Raw genomic sequence first — 20573 nt, forward strand, 5'->3', positions numbered from 1 at the left:
TTATAGGCCCTATATTGTAAATGTTGGTTTATGTTCCTTCTTCAGCACTAGACTGTGAGACCCTTGAGGGTAAGGACTGTGCAGGAAGAGAGGAGGGAAAAAGGAGAGACTAAGAGATGATTCTTAGAAAGAACCACTGGATAAACATAGGAGGTGAAGGGGCCACTGCAAAGTTGCACATTGTCTGAACAGGCATGAAGACTCCTTGAGAAAACAAGATGAACTTGATGGAGACTACCACAAATCAGCAGTTAGATATATGGCAGCCTCGTAGTTGTCTCTTCATGACTACAATTCAAAGCAGCCTAGCAAACCGGTCCCCAGCATAATTGCATATATTTTAATCTTAGCCCATATAACAACTGGTTGAAATTTTGTATATACAAATGCCAAGAACCAATTGTTTTTTTCTCCACATGGGCACGATTGAGTCTGATAAGCAATTTGAGCAAATTACTTAATTTCTAACCCTTTTTCTTCACTTGTTGAAAAGAAATGATAAAACTATTCCCCCGAGTTGCTATGATGATGAAATGTGGCAAGGCACGTCAAAATGCATTATAAAATATTGGTGGCAGGTAATAATATAGATAATATATTTATACTATTATTAATATTATTCCGCGACAGTATCCCTTCCCCCGCAACCTCTCTAAAACACAAGTCCAGCAGGTTTAGGGAGGAATAACAGAGTTCGGCTCTAACTTTCCGGCACCTTCCCGTTCCGGCAGCATCTACCCTAATCCAGCATGGCGGTATCGGCCTCTTCGAGTTCACATCCCCGGCTACACTACAAAAGCCTTACCGCACCACCCGCGGGGTAGTCTCAGCTGCCCCGGCGCCCTTTGACGACGTCAAAAGTCCTCGCCTGGAGAACGGGCGGCGCAGGTTTGCGCAGGCGCAATACGCCCGCGGGTGGGCGGAGCTGGTCGGAATGAGTGGCGGAGGGACGGAGACCCCTCTGGGTTGTGAAGCCTCCCCAGGTGGCGGCGACAAGAAGAGGGACTCCTTAGGGACTGCAGGCTCGCCAGCGCACCTCATTATCAAGGGTACGGAGTGATAGGGCTATCGCCCTGGTGGATCCCAGCGCAGCCCCGCCTCCCAGGCGGCGCCCTCTGACCGGGGGCCGCGCCCCAGGTCGCCCCCCAGCTCCCGGGCGGCCTCGCGTTTGTGGCGGGTGGGGGAGTCGTGGCTGGTGCCCACCTAGTTCCCCAAGCCAGATGCCTCCCAGTAACAACAGATCAACTCAGTCCCTCTTACTTCCTCAAAAGAGCCGCGGACGGGAGCCGTCGGGCCGCCTCCTCTCTCCCTCCCCTAGCCCGGGACCCCAGGGCGCAGAGCAGCTCTGGACGCGGCCTCACGACCGACCTGTAACGCAAAGAGCACCGAGAGTGGGAGTCGGGGAGGGCCTGCGCCCCCAGGCAGGTCGCGTAGGAGTTGTGTGGCTTTGAGTCGCTCGCTTTACCCGCTCTCTGACCCTGTCTGCTCCTGGGTCGTTCAAGGGTTGTAAATGGGATAACAGATGAAAGCGTCTTGAAAATACTAAAGCGCCATATACATGTACAGATGTCCATTTGTCCTGTCTGCTTTGAGCTGGGAGAAGTTTACAACCTAGTTAAAACCTGGATTCTCGCAGAACCTGAGTGAGATTTCATTCCCAAAACTCACAACAGCCCTGTTTCCTGCAGCAAGATCTTTGCGTTAGATACTGCACTGTCTCATCATCATCTCTGAACCCCATGCTTATCCTGTCAGTACCGCCATCGTGCATTATTGGAGCCCTTTTAGGATTCCAGAGTCCTTCAGCACCACCCAGGGAATGGCATCTTTCAGTTGCTGCCTGTTGCATTTTAACCTTTCCGGTCAGGATTGTAGGCAGCACCAGCACAGCTGGCTGTGGCTATTTCTAGACTTCAGGTTGACTCTTGAATCTAATTAGGAGTTTGGGAGTGGTGCATGGGTGCTAGGGCTAAATTATAGTTGTTTATGTGTGCAATCTTAGTGAACTAACTACCAAAATTTTTTTTTAATTGTGGTAAAATACATGTAACAAAATTTATCTTAACCATTTTTAAATGTACAGTTCATTGGTATTAGTACATTCACATTGTTGTGCAACCATTAGCACCATCCATCTCCATAATTTTCTCATCTTCCCAAACTGAAACTTTTACCAATTAAATACTAACTCCCCATCCTCTCCTTCTCCTCCAGCCTCTAGCAACCACCTTTCTACTTCTCTCTGAATGTGGCTACTCTAGGTACTTCATATAAATAAAATTACACAGTATTTGTCCTTTTATGATTGGCTTATTTCACTTAGCATAATGTCCTCAAGGTGCATCCATGTTGTAGCATGTGTCAGAATTTCCTTTTTAAAGCTAAATGATGTTCTGTTGTGTGTATATACCACATTTTGTGTATCCATTCATCTGTGGATGAACACTTGAGTTGCTTCCACCTTTTGGTTATTGTGGATAATGCTGCTATGAGCGTGGATATGCAAATATCTGCTTTGAGTTCCTGCTTTCAATTCTTTTGAGTATATACCCAGAACTAGAATTGCTGGATCAAATGGTAGTTCTATTTTTAATTTTTTGAGCAATCGCCATACTGTTTTCCATAGTGGCTGTGCTATTTTACATTCTCACTAACAGTGCACAAGGGTTCCAATTTCTCCACATCCTCACCAACACTTGCTATTTTCTGTTTCTTTGGTAGTGGCCCTCCTAATGGGTATAAGGTAGTATTTTGTAGTTTTGATTTTCATTTCTCTAGTGATGAGTGATGTGGAGCATCTTTTTATGTACTTATTGGCCATTTGTATATCATCTTTGGAGAAATGTATATTCAAGTCCTTTGCCAATTTTTTAATCAGGTAGTTTGTTTTTTGATGTTGTTGAGTTGTAGGAGTTCTTTATATGTTCTTGATATTAACCCCTTTTCACATGCATGATTTGCTTATGTTTTCACCCATTCCGTAGGTTGCCTTTTCACTCTGTTGATTTTTTCCTTTGATGCACAGAAGTTTTTGATTTTGATGTAGTACTTTCTTTAAAAAAGATAATTCATGGGAAGTTTTTCAAGTTAATCCAAAATTGAGTTGTAATTGAAAATATGTCTAGAACTTCCTTGGCTTTTTTTATGGAACCATTAACTCATCATTCTGAAAATCCATTTTTAGTTCGTCTTCTTTGAAGACCATCAGTTGTAAACAGATATTTGTTGAATTTTATTGCCAGAGTCTAGTGAAAGGGAAACATACAAGTAAATGATTTCAATACTTATGCCCTGGGTCTTTGAGGGTTTCTGACCCATGGGTGGGTGTTAGGAGGTAGGGACTGGGAGACAGGAGGTACTTCCTGGAGGATGGAGTGTCTGATCTGGGTCTTGAAGAATCAAGTGTTAGCAGTTAAGAAAAGAGGGCAAGAGTACTTTGGACTTAGTTTGGACCAGCATGAGCCTAGGCGTGGAGACCTGAAACAGCATGGTATTTTTGGGAAACTACACGTATTGCCACAGTGTGACTCTGAGAGAGGTAGAGTTTGGTGGAAATCAGACCATAGAAGGCTTCTTGCCTTTTTAAGGAGATTGGACTTTCTCTTGAATGGCAGGAAAATATCCAACAATTATAAGTACGAGAGTCATGTGGTTAGATTTGTATTTTAAATGGAGCATTCAGGCAGTTAATAGTCGATCCTCATCTTGTGGATTGTGTATTTGTGAATTTGCCTACTTGCTCAAATGAATTTGTAATTCCACAATCAACATTGGTGGTGATTTCAAGGTCATTCTGACATGCACAGAGATTTGAGTCTCCCTGTGCACACATTCCTAGCTGAGATTGAACAAGGCAATATTCTGCTTTTTGTTTTAGCTCTCATACTGGAAACAAGTGTCGTTTTTGCTTTCTATTTGGTGCCACATATTTTGCATTTTTGTGCTTTTTATTGGTGATTTCACTGTTTAAAATGATCCCCAAGTGTAGTGCTGAAGTGTTCCTAAGCGCAGGAAGGCTGTGTTATGCCTTACGGAGAAAATACCTGTATTAGAAGTTTCTTTCAGGCATGAGTTACAGTGCTGTCTGCTTCATAGTTCATGTTCAATGTTAATCAACAATCCAGAAAAAGGAAGGAAATTAATTGATCTGTATGTGAGGCCACTCCGGAAAGTATCAAAGTGACATTTATAGTGTGTGATGAAGCAATGGAAAAGCAGTTAAATTTGTGGATTCATGAGATGATGACCAGTAAAGAAAGTATAGTGGACAGCATTGTTGTGAAGCTGAAAGCCAAAGAAGTTTATGATCAGTTACCAAGGGTCAGGAAAATGTTAAACCCTCTGGGCTAGTGCTGGCTGGCACTTTCGAAGGTAGTACAGTGTGAAAAATGTTAAACTTGCATGTAAAGCAGGTTCTGCAGATCAGGAGGCTGTGGAAGAGCTTTAAAAATACCTACTAAGTGTTCTACAGGAAACAGTGTTATTGGAAGAGCAGATTTCCAACACTTAGACTGGCATTTTTTTACCAGGATGTTGGTAAAGAAACCTTTGTGACACAAAGGGTGTTTTGATTAACAAAAATGTGACCAGAGGCTTGCAGGAACCTAACCCTCTATTTCCTCTAGGAGCAACAGTTCAGTATTTGCCAGTTCAATGTTGGAGGCAACTTTATAAACATAACTACTGCAAATAACGAGAACTGACTCCATATGGAGTGGGTTATAGAGAGGTGTGACTAGCTCTGTTGGAATAGTTCACATGAGACAAGCCAGGATGGAAAAGGGGATGGATCTGAGAAGTAGTGAGGAAAAATAACATCTATATGGTGATGCTATGGGTGTTACCAGGAAAAATTGCTGATTCAGTAAGTTGTTCCCTATGATATGCAAAGATCACATGTTACATCCTCCAAATTCAAGGCCAGGGAAAAAAATTTTCCTTTTCTTAGAGCTTGAGAGATCTGCAATTTACTGTGTTTCTCCTTGTTCCATAGTCCCATAGCATATTGACCTTCTATTAAAGTGCTTATCTCTATTTTTTGTGTGAGGGGACATTTGTCCAACTCCCACATTAGAGAATGAATTTTTGGAGAACAAAATTTGGCATCTTTTATCTCGTATATCAGACAACAAAAGAAGGCTTTGCATGTAGCAGAGCTAGAGTGGGACTTATGTGAAAATCTGTAGCTTACGTTTACATTATTAAACTTAGAGGGGCCTGCCCCATGGCTTAGCAGTTAAGTGTGCACGCTCCGCTACTGGCGGCTGGGTTCGGATCCCGGGCACACCCCGACGCACTGCTTGTCCGGCCATGCTGAGGCGGCATCCCACATACAGCAACTAGCAGGATGTGCAGCTATGACGTACAACTATCTACCGGGGCTTTGGGGAGAAAAAGGGGAAAAAAAAAAAAAAAAGGAGGAGGATTGGCAATAGATGTTAGCTCAGGGCTGGTCTTCCTCAGCAAAAAGAGGAGGATTGGCATGGATGTTAGCTCAGGGCTGATCTTCCTCACACAAAAAAAATAAAATCAAATCAAAAAATAAACTTAGAAATTTATTTGTAATCCTTGGGACTCCTACAAACTCTGAATTATTTTAATGTGCTTGTTTTGTTGTGATGTTATAAAAAACTAGTTAGTGGCTTAATTTCTATGGTAATATCTATTTCAGAATCTTTTTTTCCTTAAATCTTTACACTTAAATTTTGGAGCACAGTCGGGGGTTTAGAAGTGATCGTTATCTGCTTCTAAACAGAATTGAATTATCTCTCCAAAGGCTAAGTAAATTTCCATTATATCATGCCACAGAAGCAGATCTCCCCAAATCAACAAAGCTTAATGGCTTCTCAGTCATATAGAAAAATACATCTTAACTCGTATATCCTCTGTGGATAATATAAATAATTTGGTCTCTGGGATACTCATTGGAGGAGAGATATAATTTCAGGACAGTGGTTTGACAGAAGTATATGCCTGAGGTGCTTTGGGAGCATAAAGTAGGGGCACTTCTTAAGACCTAGGAGGAAGCTAGATAAAATAAATGAAAATTTCGGGGAAGTTTGGTGTCTGAGCAGTTTTGAAGGAAGAGCAGGGTAGGTAGTTGGGGAAGGGTTCCAGCTGGTGACCATAGCAGGAACTGCGGTCAGGATGCATGAGGCAGCCTGGTGTGTTTGGAAAACTGCAAGTAGTTCAGAATTGCTGCCATGTGGGGAGATGAGGCTGAAGCCAGACTATGGAGGACCTTATGTGGCTTCTAGAAGGCTCAGACTTTAGCCTGTTAGCCAGTTACATTTCAAAGACACTGGTATTCCTTGAGATGTGAATAGATATTCTTTGCAAAGTAAGTTCTCTTGTCAAATAAGGTCTATAAATTTCTGCATATTGTAGCCCTCACTTGGGCATTCATAGTTTGTGTTAATATACTATAGGCTCCCAGAAGATCTGAGGTAAAGGAACCTGTCTGTCTAACCAGATTTTATCCATTTGCCAAACTTAGCTAAGCATAGCTGTTTTTTTTCTTTTTAAATAAACTCCTATTATCTTCTTATAGAAATGTTCTGGGTAATGAACCATTGAAGGATTTAAGCAAAAGTAATACTTCTATTTTTTTTACTTGGCATACTTCCCAAGGTGTAGCCTAATAAAACTCATGAAAATAGAGAATTGAAATGTGCCCCATTGCATGTCTGCAAAAATAAAAAATTTGAGGAACAGATTATACCAATGAATGAACATGAATGGTACATGTTCTTATTTGGAGATTTAATTTCTCCAGGAATTTTGAGATTAACTTCTTCAACTATATAGTTATTACTAAGTAGAATGAAGAGAGTGACTCACAAAAAACAGTTAAAATTCAGAACTTTTTTCCCTTAATTATGACTTTTTCAGACTTATCAAAAAGCATAGGGGCCGGCCCCGTGGCATAGCGGTTAAGTGCACGCGCTCTGCTGCTGGCAGCCCAGGTTCGGATCCCAGGTGCGCACCAATGTACCACTTGTCAGGCCATGTTATGATCGCATCCCATATAAAGTGGAGGAAGATGGGCACAGATGTTAGCCCAGGGCCGATCTTCCTCAGCAAGAAGAGGAGGATTGGCATGGATGTTAGCTCAGGGCTGATCTTCCTCACAAAAAAAAAAAAAAAAAAGCATAGAAACTTAGAATGAACATTAAAAGCCCACTGTGTACTTTGCTCTAATTGCATTGCTCTCCCTCCTCTCTACAGGTAACTACTGTCTTGAATTTGGTGTTTATTGTTCTCATGCATTTCTTTATAGTTTTCTTGCTTCTGTATGTGCCTCAAAGGAAGTGTCATTTTGTACTTTTTTGCTGAGTAAGATTCGCCCTGAGCTAACATCTGTTGCCAATCTTCCTCCTTTTGCTTGGAGAAGATTGGCCCTGAGCTAACATTTGTGCCAGTCTTCCTCTATTTTGTATGTGGGTCGCCACCACAGCATGGCTTAATGAGTGGTGTAGGTCTGTGCCTAGGATCTGAACCTGCGAACCTGGGCTGCTGAAGCGGAGCACGCTGAACTTAACCACTATGCCAGCCCCATTTTGCATATTTTTAAAGTTTATATAAATGGCTTTATCCTTCTGAAACTTGCTTTTTTGTTCAACATTATATTTATGGAATTTATCCATGTTAATAAATCTAACTCTAGTGTGTTCATTTTTACTTTCTGATTTATGGTATTCCATCGTATGAGTTTGTTTAGGTTGTTTCTTTTTTTTTTTTTTTTTTTAATTTTTTTATTTGTTTATTTATTTTTCCCCCAAAGCCCCAGTAGATAGTTGTAGGTCATAGCTGCACATCCTTGTAGTTGCTGTATGTGGGACACGGCCTCAGCATGGCTGGAGAAGTGGTGCATCGGTGCGCGCCTGGGATCCGAACCCCGGGCCACCAGCAGCGGAGCGTGCACACTTAACCGCTAAGCCACGGGGCCGGCCCTATGTTGTTTCTTGTTGACATTACTCTCATGCTGTAGTAAACAATTATAAATGTCTCTTTCATTTGCATGAGAGTTTTTCTAGGGTACCTACCTAGGTTTGAAATTGCTAGGTATATATGTCTTTAACTTTATTAGATATTGCCCAATTGCTCTCAAAAGTACTTGGATTAATTTACTGCTGATGGGTGAGATTTTTGTCTTTATCCATAGTCTAAACTAGGTTTTTTGTGTGTGTGTGAGGAAGATTAGCTCTGAGCTAACATCTGTTGCCAATCCTCCTCTTTTTGCTGAGGAAAATTGGCCCTGGGCTAACATCCGTGCCCATCTTCCTCTACTTTATATGTGGGACGCCTGCCACAGCATGGCTTGTAAACGGTGAGTAGGTCCGTGCCAGACATCTGAACGTGTGAACTCTGGGCTGCTGAAGCAGAGCAAGCAAACTTAACCACTACGCCACCGAGCCGGCCCATAAACTAGATTTTAACCTTCAAATATTCATGGGAAATGGGAAGAATAAAACAAGCTAGAGATTGTGTCATTTAGCCTGGATTAATGTTGAATTTCATTTTGTCTTTACAGATCTTGGAGAAATTCATTCAAGGCTTTTAGATCACAGACCAGTTATTCAAGGTGAAACTCGTTATTTTGTGAAAGAATTTGAAGTGAGTATTTAAAACTTGTTTTGTAAAAATACTGCCCTAATTGTTAGCATGTTAATATGTGGAAGAGAAATTCTCTAGTTTTAAAATCTCTGATGTCCATTCATGTGTTCATAAAATATACAAAGTAAAACTTATTAAAAGGCATTACCATTAATGGAAGGAGCATAAGACTAGGCAGCAAGAGACTTGGGCTCAAGTTCTGGTGCCTACTCGGGTGTATTTAGTGTCTGTCGACTTCAGTTTTTTTATTTATAAAATCAGATATAGTGAAAAAGCTTTTAAAGATTAGTGGGTCTAGATTTTCCAGATCCATTTTCTATGTTTTTTTCTCAGTGGGAGCATCAGCACTCACCTACAGCACTCAAGTTAAAACATGAGAATCATCTTTGGCAATTAGGGCCCACATTCAGTGACCGATTCTTCTAGATGTTACCTCATAAATCTCTATCCCTTCTGACTTGTGTGCCTGCTTTATCAACTCAGTCAAATCTAGTCTTTACCCTGCTGCCAGAATGCTCTGACATTATTACATTTTTTGAAACCCTTTGATAATATTTGCTATCTACAGGATCAAGTCCAAGCATCTGTCTGTGACCTGGCCCCTAGCTTTCTGGCTTTACCATCTGCCACCCCACCTTGCATGCTATGTTCCAGCAGTTCTGATGCACCAGCCTGCCATCCTGTTTCATATTACTGTTGTTTTGCACATGTATTGGCTCATTGTGCATTAAACAGTAACATCCCAAGCTACTGTGGGATAAATGGTAAATGGTGTTACACAAACAATTTTGTGATTCTGTGGAAGTTGGGGTTCTATTTTCTTTTTTGTGTGTGTGAGGAAATCAGCCCTGTGCTAACATCTGCCAATCCTCCTCTTTTTTTTTTTTTTTTTTTTTTGCTGAGGAAGACTGGCCCTGGGCTAACATCCATGCCCATCTTCCTCCACTTTATATGGGACGCCGCCACAGCATGGCTTGCCAAGCAGTGCGTCTGTACGCACCCAGGATCCGAACCGGCGAACCCCGGGCCGCCGCAGCGGAGTGCGTGCACTTAACTGCTTGCGCCACCGGGCCGGCCCTGGGGTTCTATTTTCAAATGAGACTCCAACCAAGCAGAAAGTCTAAATGTGTCAAATTGTTTTCATAAACACTTTAAAACTACAGAAAGCCTGGTACATACAGAGTGCTCAAGATAGAGGGACAGAGCTGCAACATTAGATACTATTTCTGGGTTCAACAGATGCTGTTACTCAAAATCTGCATAATACCTACCTCATAGTGTTGTTGTGAAGATTAAAGGTGTTGGGGGAGCTGGCTGGGTGGTGTAGTGGTTAAGTTCACACACTCCGCTTCGGCAGTCTGGGGTTCGGATCCTGGGCGCAGACCTACACACTGCTCATCAAGCCATGCTGTGGTGGCGTCCCACATACAAAATAGAGGAAGACTGGCACAGATGTTAGCTCAGTGACAATCTTGCTCAATCAAAAAGAGGAAGATTGGCAACAGATGTTAGCTCAGGGCCAATCTTCCTCACCAAAAATAAAAAAATAAAGGTGTGTGTGTGCATGTACACCCGCACGTGTGTCTCTCTGTGTGTATCTTAGAGTAGGAGCTCATTCCTAGGAATAACTAACTGTTAGCTGTCTTCATCATGATTACTGTTGTTGTGGGATAAGAGTAGTGGAACACACAGAAAATCATCCAGAGACCATTCCTTTATCATGCTATATAAAGATTATTACCAATCCCTTAGTGAGAATGAAGTCTGGACGTGGCATGACTGTGTTCTCTGCTCCGTCTCTCAAGCCTAACACCTCAAGGTGTTGGCCAGACTTTGTTCTTACTTGGGGCTTGGAGTCCTCTTCCTCATTCACATGATGGTGGCAGGACTCAGTTCCTTGCCGCAGTAGAACGACGTTCCCATTTCTTTGTTTGCTATCAGCCAGGGCCCCTCTCAACTCCTAGAGGCTACTCGCATTCCTTGCCACCTGGCCCCTTCCATCTTCAAAATCATAAACCGAGTCTCCTTCATGTAGAATTCCTCTCATGCTTGCCAAGAAGAGCCCAGTCCTGTTAAGGACTCACTTGATTAAGTCAGGCCCACTAAGGATAATCTCCCTTTCTTAAAGTCAGTTGATTTGGGACCTTAATGTATCTGCAGAATATCTAAACAGCAGCACCTAAATTAGAGTTTGATTGAATAACTGAGGAAAGGTGTGTGTACACTAGGGGTGGAGATCTCGGAGGCCACATTAGAATTCTACCTAACATAAACTCTTGTAACTACCTGATATTTTTCTTATCATTTGTTTATGACCTGAATTCCTTTGTTAGAATATAGGCACCGTGAGAGTAGGGACTTATCTTTCTTATTCTCTGTTGTCTTCAAAATGCCTAAACCAATGTCTGATGCATTGTAGGTGCTTAATATGATTCAAAAGAACGAGTAGCAGAGCTTCAACTAAAACTTAGGTTTTGTGACCTCCAGTGATGTCATAAGTCATCTTTTTCCTAAGTCGTCCTTTTTTTGCTGGTCTGGTTAATTTGAAATACTGAATAGTTTTTATTAAAAAAAATTGTAAATATACTTTTAAAGATCTACTTTATATTAAAAGAAGCATAGAATTTTAGAATTAAGATGGATTCTCTAATCCAACCCCCTCACTTCATAGAAACTGAGCCCAGAGATGGAACGCAATGTGTGAAAAATCATACAGCTAATTAGTGGCTGAGTTATCCCTGGAATACAAGTGTCCTTTTATGTATATCGGTATATCTTTAAATAACGTGAATGGTTTCTGTGAAAGGACTATACAAGTGAAACTGAGTCTTGAATGGAAGATGAAAGAAGTGTTACATAAATGTTGGCTCTCTTTCTCTTGAAGCCTACACCTCTTTTAACTGGGATAGAAGATAGTTGCCAAGAGAAGGTGGGCATTTGTCTGAGAGGAGAGGAATTACCTGCAGTCCGCATTGTTAAACCCTCCAAGATCTTTGTGGAGAGGAGGCTGTATTGGAGAGTAGATAGAACGTGGGCCTTGGATCTTGACATATCTGGGTTCAAATCCTGGCACCCCTCTTACTAGCTATGATTACTTGCTTTACTAAGGCTTAGTTTCCTCATTTTAAAAATGGGAACAATAATATATGCTGTAGAGTTTTTGTGAGTATTAAATGATATATCATTTTAAAAAATCCTTGGTGTATAGGTGTTAGACAAGTGTCGGTAACTTATTATTAAGAGAGAGATGGTAGCAAGTACAATCAAATAAAATGTATTAATTGAGAATTTGCAATAATTTGAATCTGGGTTCAATTTTTAATATTTTTAGGGAAGATAAGGATTTTCTAAGCAAATGGCATTATCTTAGGAAAATGTTTACTAAAGAATAAAATTTTTTTTTTTAATTTTTTGTTTATTGCAGTAACATTGGTTTATAACATTGGAAAAATTTCAGGTGTACATCATTATACTTCTATTTCTGCATAGATTACATCATGTTCACCACCAAAATACTAATTACAACCCATCACCACACACATGTACCGAATTATCCCTTTCACCCTCCTCCCTCCCCCTTCCCCTCTGGTAACCACCAATCCAATCTCTGTCCCTATGTGTTTGTTTATTGTTGTTATTATCTACTGCTTAATGAAGGAAATCATACGATATTTGACCTTCTCCCTCTGACTTAGTTCACTTTGCATTATACCCTCAATGTCCATCCATGTTGTCACAAATGGCTGGATTTCATCGTTTCTTATGGCTGAGTAGTATTCCATTGTGTATATATACCACATCTTCTTTATCCATTCGTCCCTTGATGGGCACTTAGGTTGCTTCCAAGTCTTGGCTATTGTGAATAACGCTGCAATGAACACAGGCATGCATGTACCTTTACAAATTGGTGTTTTCAAGTTCTTTGGATAAATACCCAACAGTGGAATAACTGGATCATATGGTAGTTCTATCCTTGATTTTTTGAGGAATCTCCATACTGTTTTCCATAGTGGCTACACCAGTTTGCACTCCCACCAGCAGTGTATGAGAGTTCCCTTCTCTCCACATCCTCTCCAACACATGCTGTTTCCTGTCTTGTTAATTATAGCCATTCTGACGGGCGTGAGGTGATATCTCATTGTAGTTTTGATTTGCATTTCCCTGATAGTTAATGATTTTGAACATCTTTTCATGTGTCTGTTGGCCATCTGTATATCTTCTTTGGAGAAATGTCTGTTCAGGTCTTTTGCCCATTTTTTAATTGGGTTGTTAGTTTTGTTGTTGTTGAGATGCATGAGTTCTTTATATATTTTGGAGATTAAGCCCTTATCAGATGTATGGTTTGCAAATATCCTCTCCCAGTTGTTAGGTTGTCTTTTCGTTTTGTTGATGGTTTCCTTTGCTGTGCAGAAACTTTTTAGTTTGATTAGTCCCATTTGTTTATTTTTTCTATTGTTTCTCTTGCCCGGTCAGACATGGTGTTTGAAAAGATGTTGCTAAGACCAGTGTCGAAGAGTGTACTGCCTATGTTTTCTTCTAGAAGTTTCACAGTTTCAGTTCTTACATTCAAGTCTTTAATCCATTTGCAGCTAATTTTTGTGTATGGTGTAAGGTAAGGGTCTACTTTCATTTTTTTGCATGTGGCTATCCAGTTTTCCCAACACCATTTGTTGAAGAGACTTTCTTTTCCCCATTGTATGTTCTTGGCTCCTTTGTCAAAGATTAGCTGTCCATAGATGTGTGGGTTTATTTCTGGGCTTTCGATTCTATTCCATTGATCTGTGTGTCTGTTTTTTGCCAGTACCATGCTGTTTTGGTTACTATAGCTTTGTAGTATATTTTGAAATCAGGGAGTGTGATACCTCCAGCTTTGTTCTTTTTTCTCAGGATTCCTTTAGCTATTCGGGGTCTTTTGTTGTTCCATATAAATTTTAGGATTCTTTGTTCTATTTCTGTGAAAAATGTTGTTGGAACTTTGATAGGGATTGCATTGAATCTATAGATGGCTTTAGGAAGTATGGACATCTTAACTATGTTAATTCTTCCAGTCCAAGAGCACGGAATATCTTTCCATTTCTTTGTGTCTTCTTCAATTTCTTTCAGAAATGTTTTATAGTTTTCGGTGTACAGATCTTTCACCTCTTTGGTTAAGTTTATTCCTAGATATTTTATTCTTTTTGTTGCAATTGTAAATGGGATGGTATTCTTAATTTAAAGAATAAAATTTTCACACCGAGTATGATAGATACAAGCTTATATAAATGTCTTGAGCAGGACAAGAGCTCGAGCTTATTATATAATGTCAGGAACCAATGCTATATTGGTGACTAAGACAGACACAGACCTGCCCTTCGTGAAGCAAGGCATTCTCATATTGTGGTTGAAGAACAGTCTCTGAAGGGCTCGAAAATATTTTGTCAGCTAAGTTTGAATTATCTTCAACTAAATGTTATATAACTCCTTTTCTTGAAAAGTACTTGATCCTGTCTTTTGACACAATGGCCTCCCCAGTTGGTGTTCCTGAGGGTTTAGTGTAGCATGGAAACGTTCCTGTACATCAGGCTCAACTTCCTTTTCTGTGTATTATCGTCTAACATTTCCCCTCAAATTAGAAGAGAAAAGCTGAAAGCGTATTAGAGACTTTAGATTTGAATCTAAATAGGTAGATATCTGCATTATTTACAATTCTTTTCTATCTTGGTCCAAATAATAACATTCTCCAATTAATAAAAGTGGTCTTCATTCCTAAATTGCATGGTTGGACAGAAAAGAATGGTGAGGCAACGCAATCAGTATTTCCTACAAGTTTTATCTCCTCTATACCATTTAAATATAGTTCACTTTAAGAAAAACTGGCTAGTATTTAAAACTAAAGTTGTTTATATATTTTAAAAAGTTAATGCACATGGCAGCAATAATCTTTTTCTTTATAAAATTTTATTTCTAAAAGAAGTGAATAAGTGCCACATGGTGGCAGCATTACTTAAATTATCGAAGTTTTGTTATAATATTTTAAGCTCTCTTTTTGTGTTTCTTAGTATTTCTAGACGGTGACTGTCTTTCTCCCGACTTTATACAAATCTTTTATTCCCTTGATTTCAGTGAACATTATGAACAGAGATCCAGTGGGCCCTTTCAGTGAGCGTCAATCTGGTAGTGTCAGCAGGTAGAGGCCTTGTCTTCTGCGCCGTTGTCTTTCTCTCCTTAGAGGAGATGCCATGGCCTCTCTCGTGTGCAACAGAGGAGAGACCCACACTAGTCAGCATTTATGAAGTGCTTGTGGGATGTACAGTCCATACAAGTTCCTTATTTCATTTTTAGCAAGTTCCTTATTTCATTCACTCTTTGAATGCTTTATTGAATAGTTATTGAGTACCTAGGTATATCAGTACAGAATGTGGTTAGTTACTAGTAACAGATACCTGAAAAATAGCGGCTTTAACAAGTGTATGTTTCTCTCACAATACCCAGAGCCTAGGATAGTATGGTAGCTCTGTGATGTCAGCTTTTTCTTCCAACTCTTCCTTCTCCCACCCTGGGGTGTTGCTCTCATCCTTGTCACAAGGTGGCTTTGGGAGCTCCAACCGTGACATCTGCATTTCATGTAGCACAATGGAAGGCAAGTGGGAAACAGCTAGCAGTCTCCGTTACAGGCACATTGACCACTCCAAATAATATTTGGGTGTTGATAGGAAGAAAGACAAGGAGAATGGGTCCAGAACTATCTGTCATACTAGATATGTAAAAATAAATAAGAAACAGTCTCTATCTTCAGGAAGCTTACAGTCTAGGGAGAAGAAAGACATATAAACAAAGAATTTTAATGGTGGAATTATTATGATAAAATAAGCACAAAGTACTTGAGATCTCAGAGGAGGAAGCAACTCCCACCAGAGCTGGGAGGGACATTTTCATAAAGGGAATGATGTTTGAGCTGAGAAAGAAAAATAGATGTTAGCAAGGTAGGAAAAAAATGGAGGAAATGATTATTAAAATTAGAGGCAAAAAAAAACCTGTTCAAATAAGTACAGTAATTAGAGGAGTTGAGAGGGATTGTGTTGATGAGTTTGAATGTGAGTTGAATTGATCAATAGAAAAATCCTTTAAAAGGCAGGACAAACTAGAATTTCACTTGACATCCTGATCTCTCATTTTTAGTTAGATTATTAGAGGAACTGTCAGATTATTAAATATTAGGGTAAAGTCTGTTCCATATAATGTAATAAATGTATGTATATGCAGTATGGTTTTAAATCCTGTGGGACTGACCAGTTGTGTGTGAAAGAAAATTTTAAATAATTTTTCATTAGCGCTGAGCTTTGTTCTGAGAATTTTCACCTCAGAAATAATATGCGTACACAAATAAACAGATGTTAGTTTATTGTGTTCCTTTTGTAATGGGGGTAACAGTACACCTGAGTCAAAAATATCAACATAAAAACAAGCACATACCAGATGGTAAGTTTAAGGGCAGTGACTGTTTCTAACATCCTCTCTTGTGTAACACTGTCATTGGGCCTATTTGTTATTATCGGCCATTATTGTCATTAATGGGCTGTTAGAGGGGTGAGGCTACAAATTCACTTACTACAATGTGTGACTACCAGTTTGCCTGCTACAAACTTTAAATAAGTGGTTTTTAACTTTAGTAGGTCATGGACTCCTTGGAGAATTTTTTCCCCCAAGAAAAATGCATAGAGGACATATATATTCATTTTGAGTACAATTTCAAGAGGATTCTGGAACTCCAGAGCCCATCCATGGACCTCAGAGTAAGACCTGTACTCTGAATGGAGCTGCAGAACTCCCCTCTCTCTTCTTTGTTGTCTTTGTATTTGAATTGAGAGACCATTCTTTGCATCCTAATAAAGAAATTACCAGAAGGAATGAAATAATCTCCCCATTCTTGATTCTTCCAAATTCCAATGCCATCTGGAGAAGATGGCAGCATCTGTGGCATAGGTTTTTTTTTCTCTTTGAATCTGTCTATAAAAACAGAGCAACTAGGATAGTAAAACCAAGCAACATCCATTTAATAAAATTGGGGGACAAGATATCCCCAAAGTACCAAATGACCAAATCACCAACAGGTAAAAGGCTTTGTGGTGTCAGAAACTGCAGGATGAAGAGGAGGGAAGGCAGAGGGTGCTGTGAAGCCTCGAGTGCTAGAAAAACCTCAAAATTACCATCAGTGTCTTGGAAAGCTTGATGGGCCGTTCTGAGAGCAGCAGCAGAAATTGGGAGGCGACTTCACAGGCCCCAATTTATGAATTGGAAAGACTAATGGAGCTGGAGCAGTTTGTGAAACTCACAGACCAAAACGCCCTTCCAGAACAAGGCCCTGCACTGTGGAGAAACTATAGGAAATTGAATACTTTGTGAAACAGCAAACAAGGGAGTACTAGAACTTTGAAGTTAGAAAGGCTATCCTGACCGCCACTCCTTTCTAAAAATAGAGGAAAAGTAATTTCAGTTAAAACTAAGCAGGAGTCAAATCCCGGACAAATTTATTAGCGGATGAAGTGCAGAATAAGTTTCTTTAAGGCAATGAAAGTAAGAAAGATATGACCACAAAAAAGATAAAAACTATAGCCTAATATTTTTAAATGAGCTTAGGGAGCCTAAGAAAATTATACAAGTGAGGAAAGAATGGTCTAAGTCAGAATTAGAAAAACTCAGAAATGACTGAATAAAATAGAAATAGAAAAAATAAAAGGTAAGGTGAAAAAATTCAGGAAAAAGAAATTTTAAAAATTATTTCAGAAATGAAAACTAAGCTAAAAGGAACACAAAAGTGAATAAACACAATGGATAGTCCAGTGAAACTGAAAATAGAAAAGTTTAAAATTTAAAAGGCATGGCTAAAGAAATAAAAAGAATTCAAAAGAAAGGAGTAGTTATTGAAGATAAATACAGAAGATCCAATATATGCATGATAATGAGCTTCTGGAGAAGAAAGTCAAAGCAATGTAATAGAACAAATGTAAAAACTAGAATTCAAGAACACTTTCCTGAAATAAAAATACTACTGAAATTTTATTGAAGGTCACACTGCATTCAGGGAAAATTAACCCAGAACGGCCAACACTGAGACATTTTTTAATAAATCTGTTGGACTTTATAGAAAAAAAAAATTCTTTGGGCATCCCAACAAAATGGCTAAGTCCTTTATTAAGGGAAGAAAATCTGATTGTTAATAGATTTATCTGTCTTATGCCAGAAGACAATGGAGTAACAGTCAGGGATTTTATATCTAGCCAAACTGACTCCCAGGTGTAGGGGCCACAGATACACTGTTAGGGTCATGCACAGACTTGGGGAATATTGTTCACATGAGCCTTTCCTGAGGAATCTATTATATAATCAACAGAATGAGTTTCAGACAGCCAAAATGATGGGCGAGACTTATACCTAACGACAGTTGGTAAGCATTAAATATACATTTACTTACAGAAGTAAGACTAAACGGTGGTTATAAGGGAGACAGTATAACATGCTGTGGCTCTGTGTTCTGACAGTGTAAATCCAGTCTATCAGAAAATGGAAGGAGAGGGGAGGGTATATGAAAAGTAGAATATGCTCACTTGTTGCCTTCTAAATATTAACTGGGAGTAAATTCAGATTGCTACCTGAGGGAGAGGGAAAAGCTAGAGAAAGCTTTATTAATTAATTAAGCTAATATTAATATTACTTATTATAGGGAACAAATAGGCAATAGCCAAAAAGTGGAGAACAAGGATATTATGTAAAGTATTAGTATAAACATAACCATGAGAGCAAAAACACCCACTTTTCTAAATTCTGAGAGACACACCAAAAAGAGAACAAATACACCACATGACCACAGAGAGAAGGATTACATACGTAGTGTGTGTGTGCTTATGAATTTGACTTAGAGAAATTTGAAAAGTCCATATATTGTGTTTCTGTTTAAGAAGGAATATATATATATACACATTTAGACATACATATGTATATATACATGTTATATATGCATGTGTGTATACATAGATGAATATATATGGAGGTATGTGGATGTATATCCTCATACTTAAAATAATGGCAGGATAAAAATTTTTAAATAATTACCTAAAGAGGAAGTGATAGAGGGAATAGGATACAAAGGATGGGGATAGAAGCTAGTCTTTTTAGAATATATATATTTTTTAGAGATGTAGTTTTGGAGCCATGTAAATATTTTACATAATTTAAAAAAAAAATTAAATTTTAAGAAACAATCCCTAAAAATCAAGTAAAATATAAAAAAGCAAATGTATCTTTCCAGATGGTGCCATTGCCAATGCAGAGAGAAATTGTTCCAGGTAACTTTAAAACACAGTAATTTGTACATTGCTAGTGGAATATCCCTTCAGAACAAAGAGTTTAAAAAAAACAGAAAACCTTCCAGTGTTTTCAGTAATCATTTTGTTGATGCTAGTATTAGTATTGTTACTTGACTGAATTAGTGATAAAGCAACTGAATGATTATGTTGGTGCTTTGAGAACTGGAAAGAAACAGGTAAGACAGAGGAGGGTAATTAAAAACCCTATAGTAGGGCCGGCCCGGTGGCTTAGCGGTTAAGTGCGCACGCTCCGCTGCTGGCGGCCCGAGTTCAGAACCCCAGGCGTGCACCGACGCACCGCTTCTCCAGCCATGCTGAGGCCGCGTCCCACATACAGCAACTAGAAGGATGTGCAGCTATGACATACAACTATCTACTGGGACTTTGGGGGAAAAAATAAATGAATTAATAAAATTAAAAAAAAAAAACCCTATAGTACTGAATTTGTTTGACTATGAGTATGAACTTAAAATGTATGTTTTCTTTTAAAAAAAAATACCTCTTTCCTATCCTTGTCCACTGAAAGGCCTAGAATTAATGACCAGCCCAGTAGCAGTGAGCACCCCTAGTGCTCAGTCTCTAAGTACCATTTCTAGATAACCACTGGTATTTAGGGACCTGCCGATTCCAAGTCTGGGTCAGGAAATGTATGAGATTAGCCTTGAGCATCAGGCCATATCAGAAAGTAAAGAAGCTCCTAAGGAACGCTAGAGTTTTGTCTAAAGCATTCCAGAGCCAACCTGAATAGGCTCCCACTGGACAAAGATAGGACAATTTAAGCACCAGTAAGGAGAAATACTGTAATGGATTGAAAAACTTCAAATATTTTTGAATCTATGAGTCATAGGAATATGTAAAAATAAACAAAAACCTTTAGAGAATACTGGGGAATCAAATCATTGTTTTTAAAACTGGTAAATAATCATTTTATTGTGACTTTCATATATGAGCATTCCTCAGAGTAACCAAATAGTTGATGAGGGGAAATTTCTCTTCATAAAAGTAGGGATTCCTGCTAATCCAACATCCTTTTGAAAGTATACAACCCACCTCTGAAATATTCTTACAAACAAAAAAACCAAACAAACCTTGAATCTGATCACGCCTCCAATTCTAACTACTAATTTATAGGAAAGAGGAGACAAAGGAATATGTTAAGCAAGGGGAAAAAAAGTGATGGAGGGGAAATCTATAGATTAAAAAAGATTTAAGAAACTTATTAACCAATTGCAATGTATGAATCTTATTTAGATTTTGTTTTAAACTGGGGGATAAAAAACATTTATGGAACATTTGAGGGAATGCAAATACTACCTTGATATTTAATGATATTAAAGAATTATTGTTGAGTCTGTGTGTGAGAGAGAGAAGAGAGAAGAGAGGTGGTCGTATTGTATCTTTCTTTTTTGAAAGGAGTCTTTGTCTTTTAAAGATAGACGTTGACATATTTATAGTAGAAATGATACACTGCCTGGGATTTGCTTCAAAAGAATCTAGGATTATGGGCAGGGGGATGTATGGAGTGTTCTAGAGGTAACAAAACCAGCCATGAGTTGAGAATTGTTGAAGCTTGGTGATGAATACATGGGGGTTCATTATTGTATTCTCTCTCAA

At 39.2% G+C, this 20573-nt stretch overlaps 2 protein-coding genes across 3 annotated transcripts in view; both read left to right on the forward strand.

The window, feature by feature from the left end:
• EEF1E1 (eukaryotic translation elongation factor 1 epsilon 1) overlaps positions 1–8617 on the forward strand; it is a 41866-nt gene extending 33249 nt beyond the window's left edge. The window contains exon 7 of the transcript XR_009222137.1: positions 8534–8617. The gene's annotated coding sequence lies outside the window, so the exon portion shown is untranslated. The remainder of the gene's footprint in view (positions 1–8533) is intronic.
• The window catches only part of BLOC1S5 (biogenesis of lysosomal organelles complex 1 subunit 5), a 46499-nt gene continuing 26841 nt past the window's right edge, over positions 916–20573 (forward strand). For both annotated transcript variants that reach the window (XM_058555298.1, XM_058555299.1), the window contains exons 1-2: positions 916–1049; positions 8534–8616. In XM_058555298.1, the coding sequence (XP_058411281.1) occupies positions 935–1049; positions 8534–8616 (198 nt within the window). In that variant the 5' untranslated portion in view covers positions 916–934. The remainder of the gene's footprint in view (positions 1050–8533; positions 8617–20573) is intronic.

Source organism: Diceros bicornis, chromosome 14 (genome assembly GCF_020826845.1).
Source record: "Diceros bicornis minor isolate mBicDic1 chromosome 14, mDicBic1.mat.cur, whole genome shotgun sequence".
In the NCBI taxonomy this organism is placed as follows: Eukaryota; Metazoa; Chordata; class Mammalia; order Perissodactyla; family Rhinocerotidae; genus Diceros; species Diceros bicornis.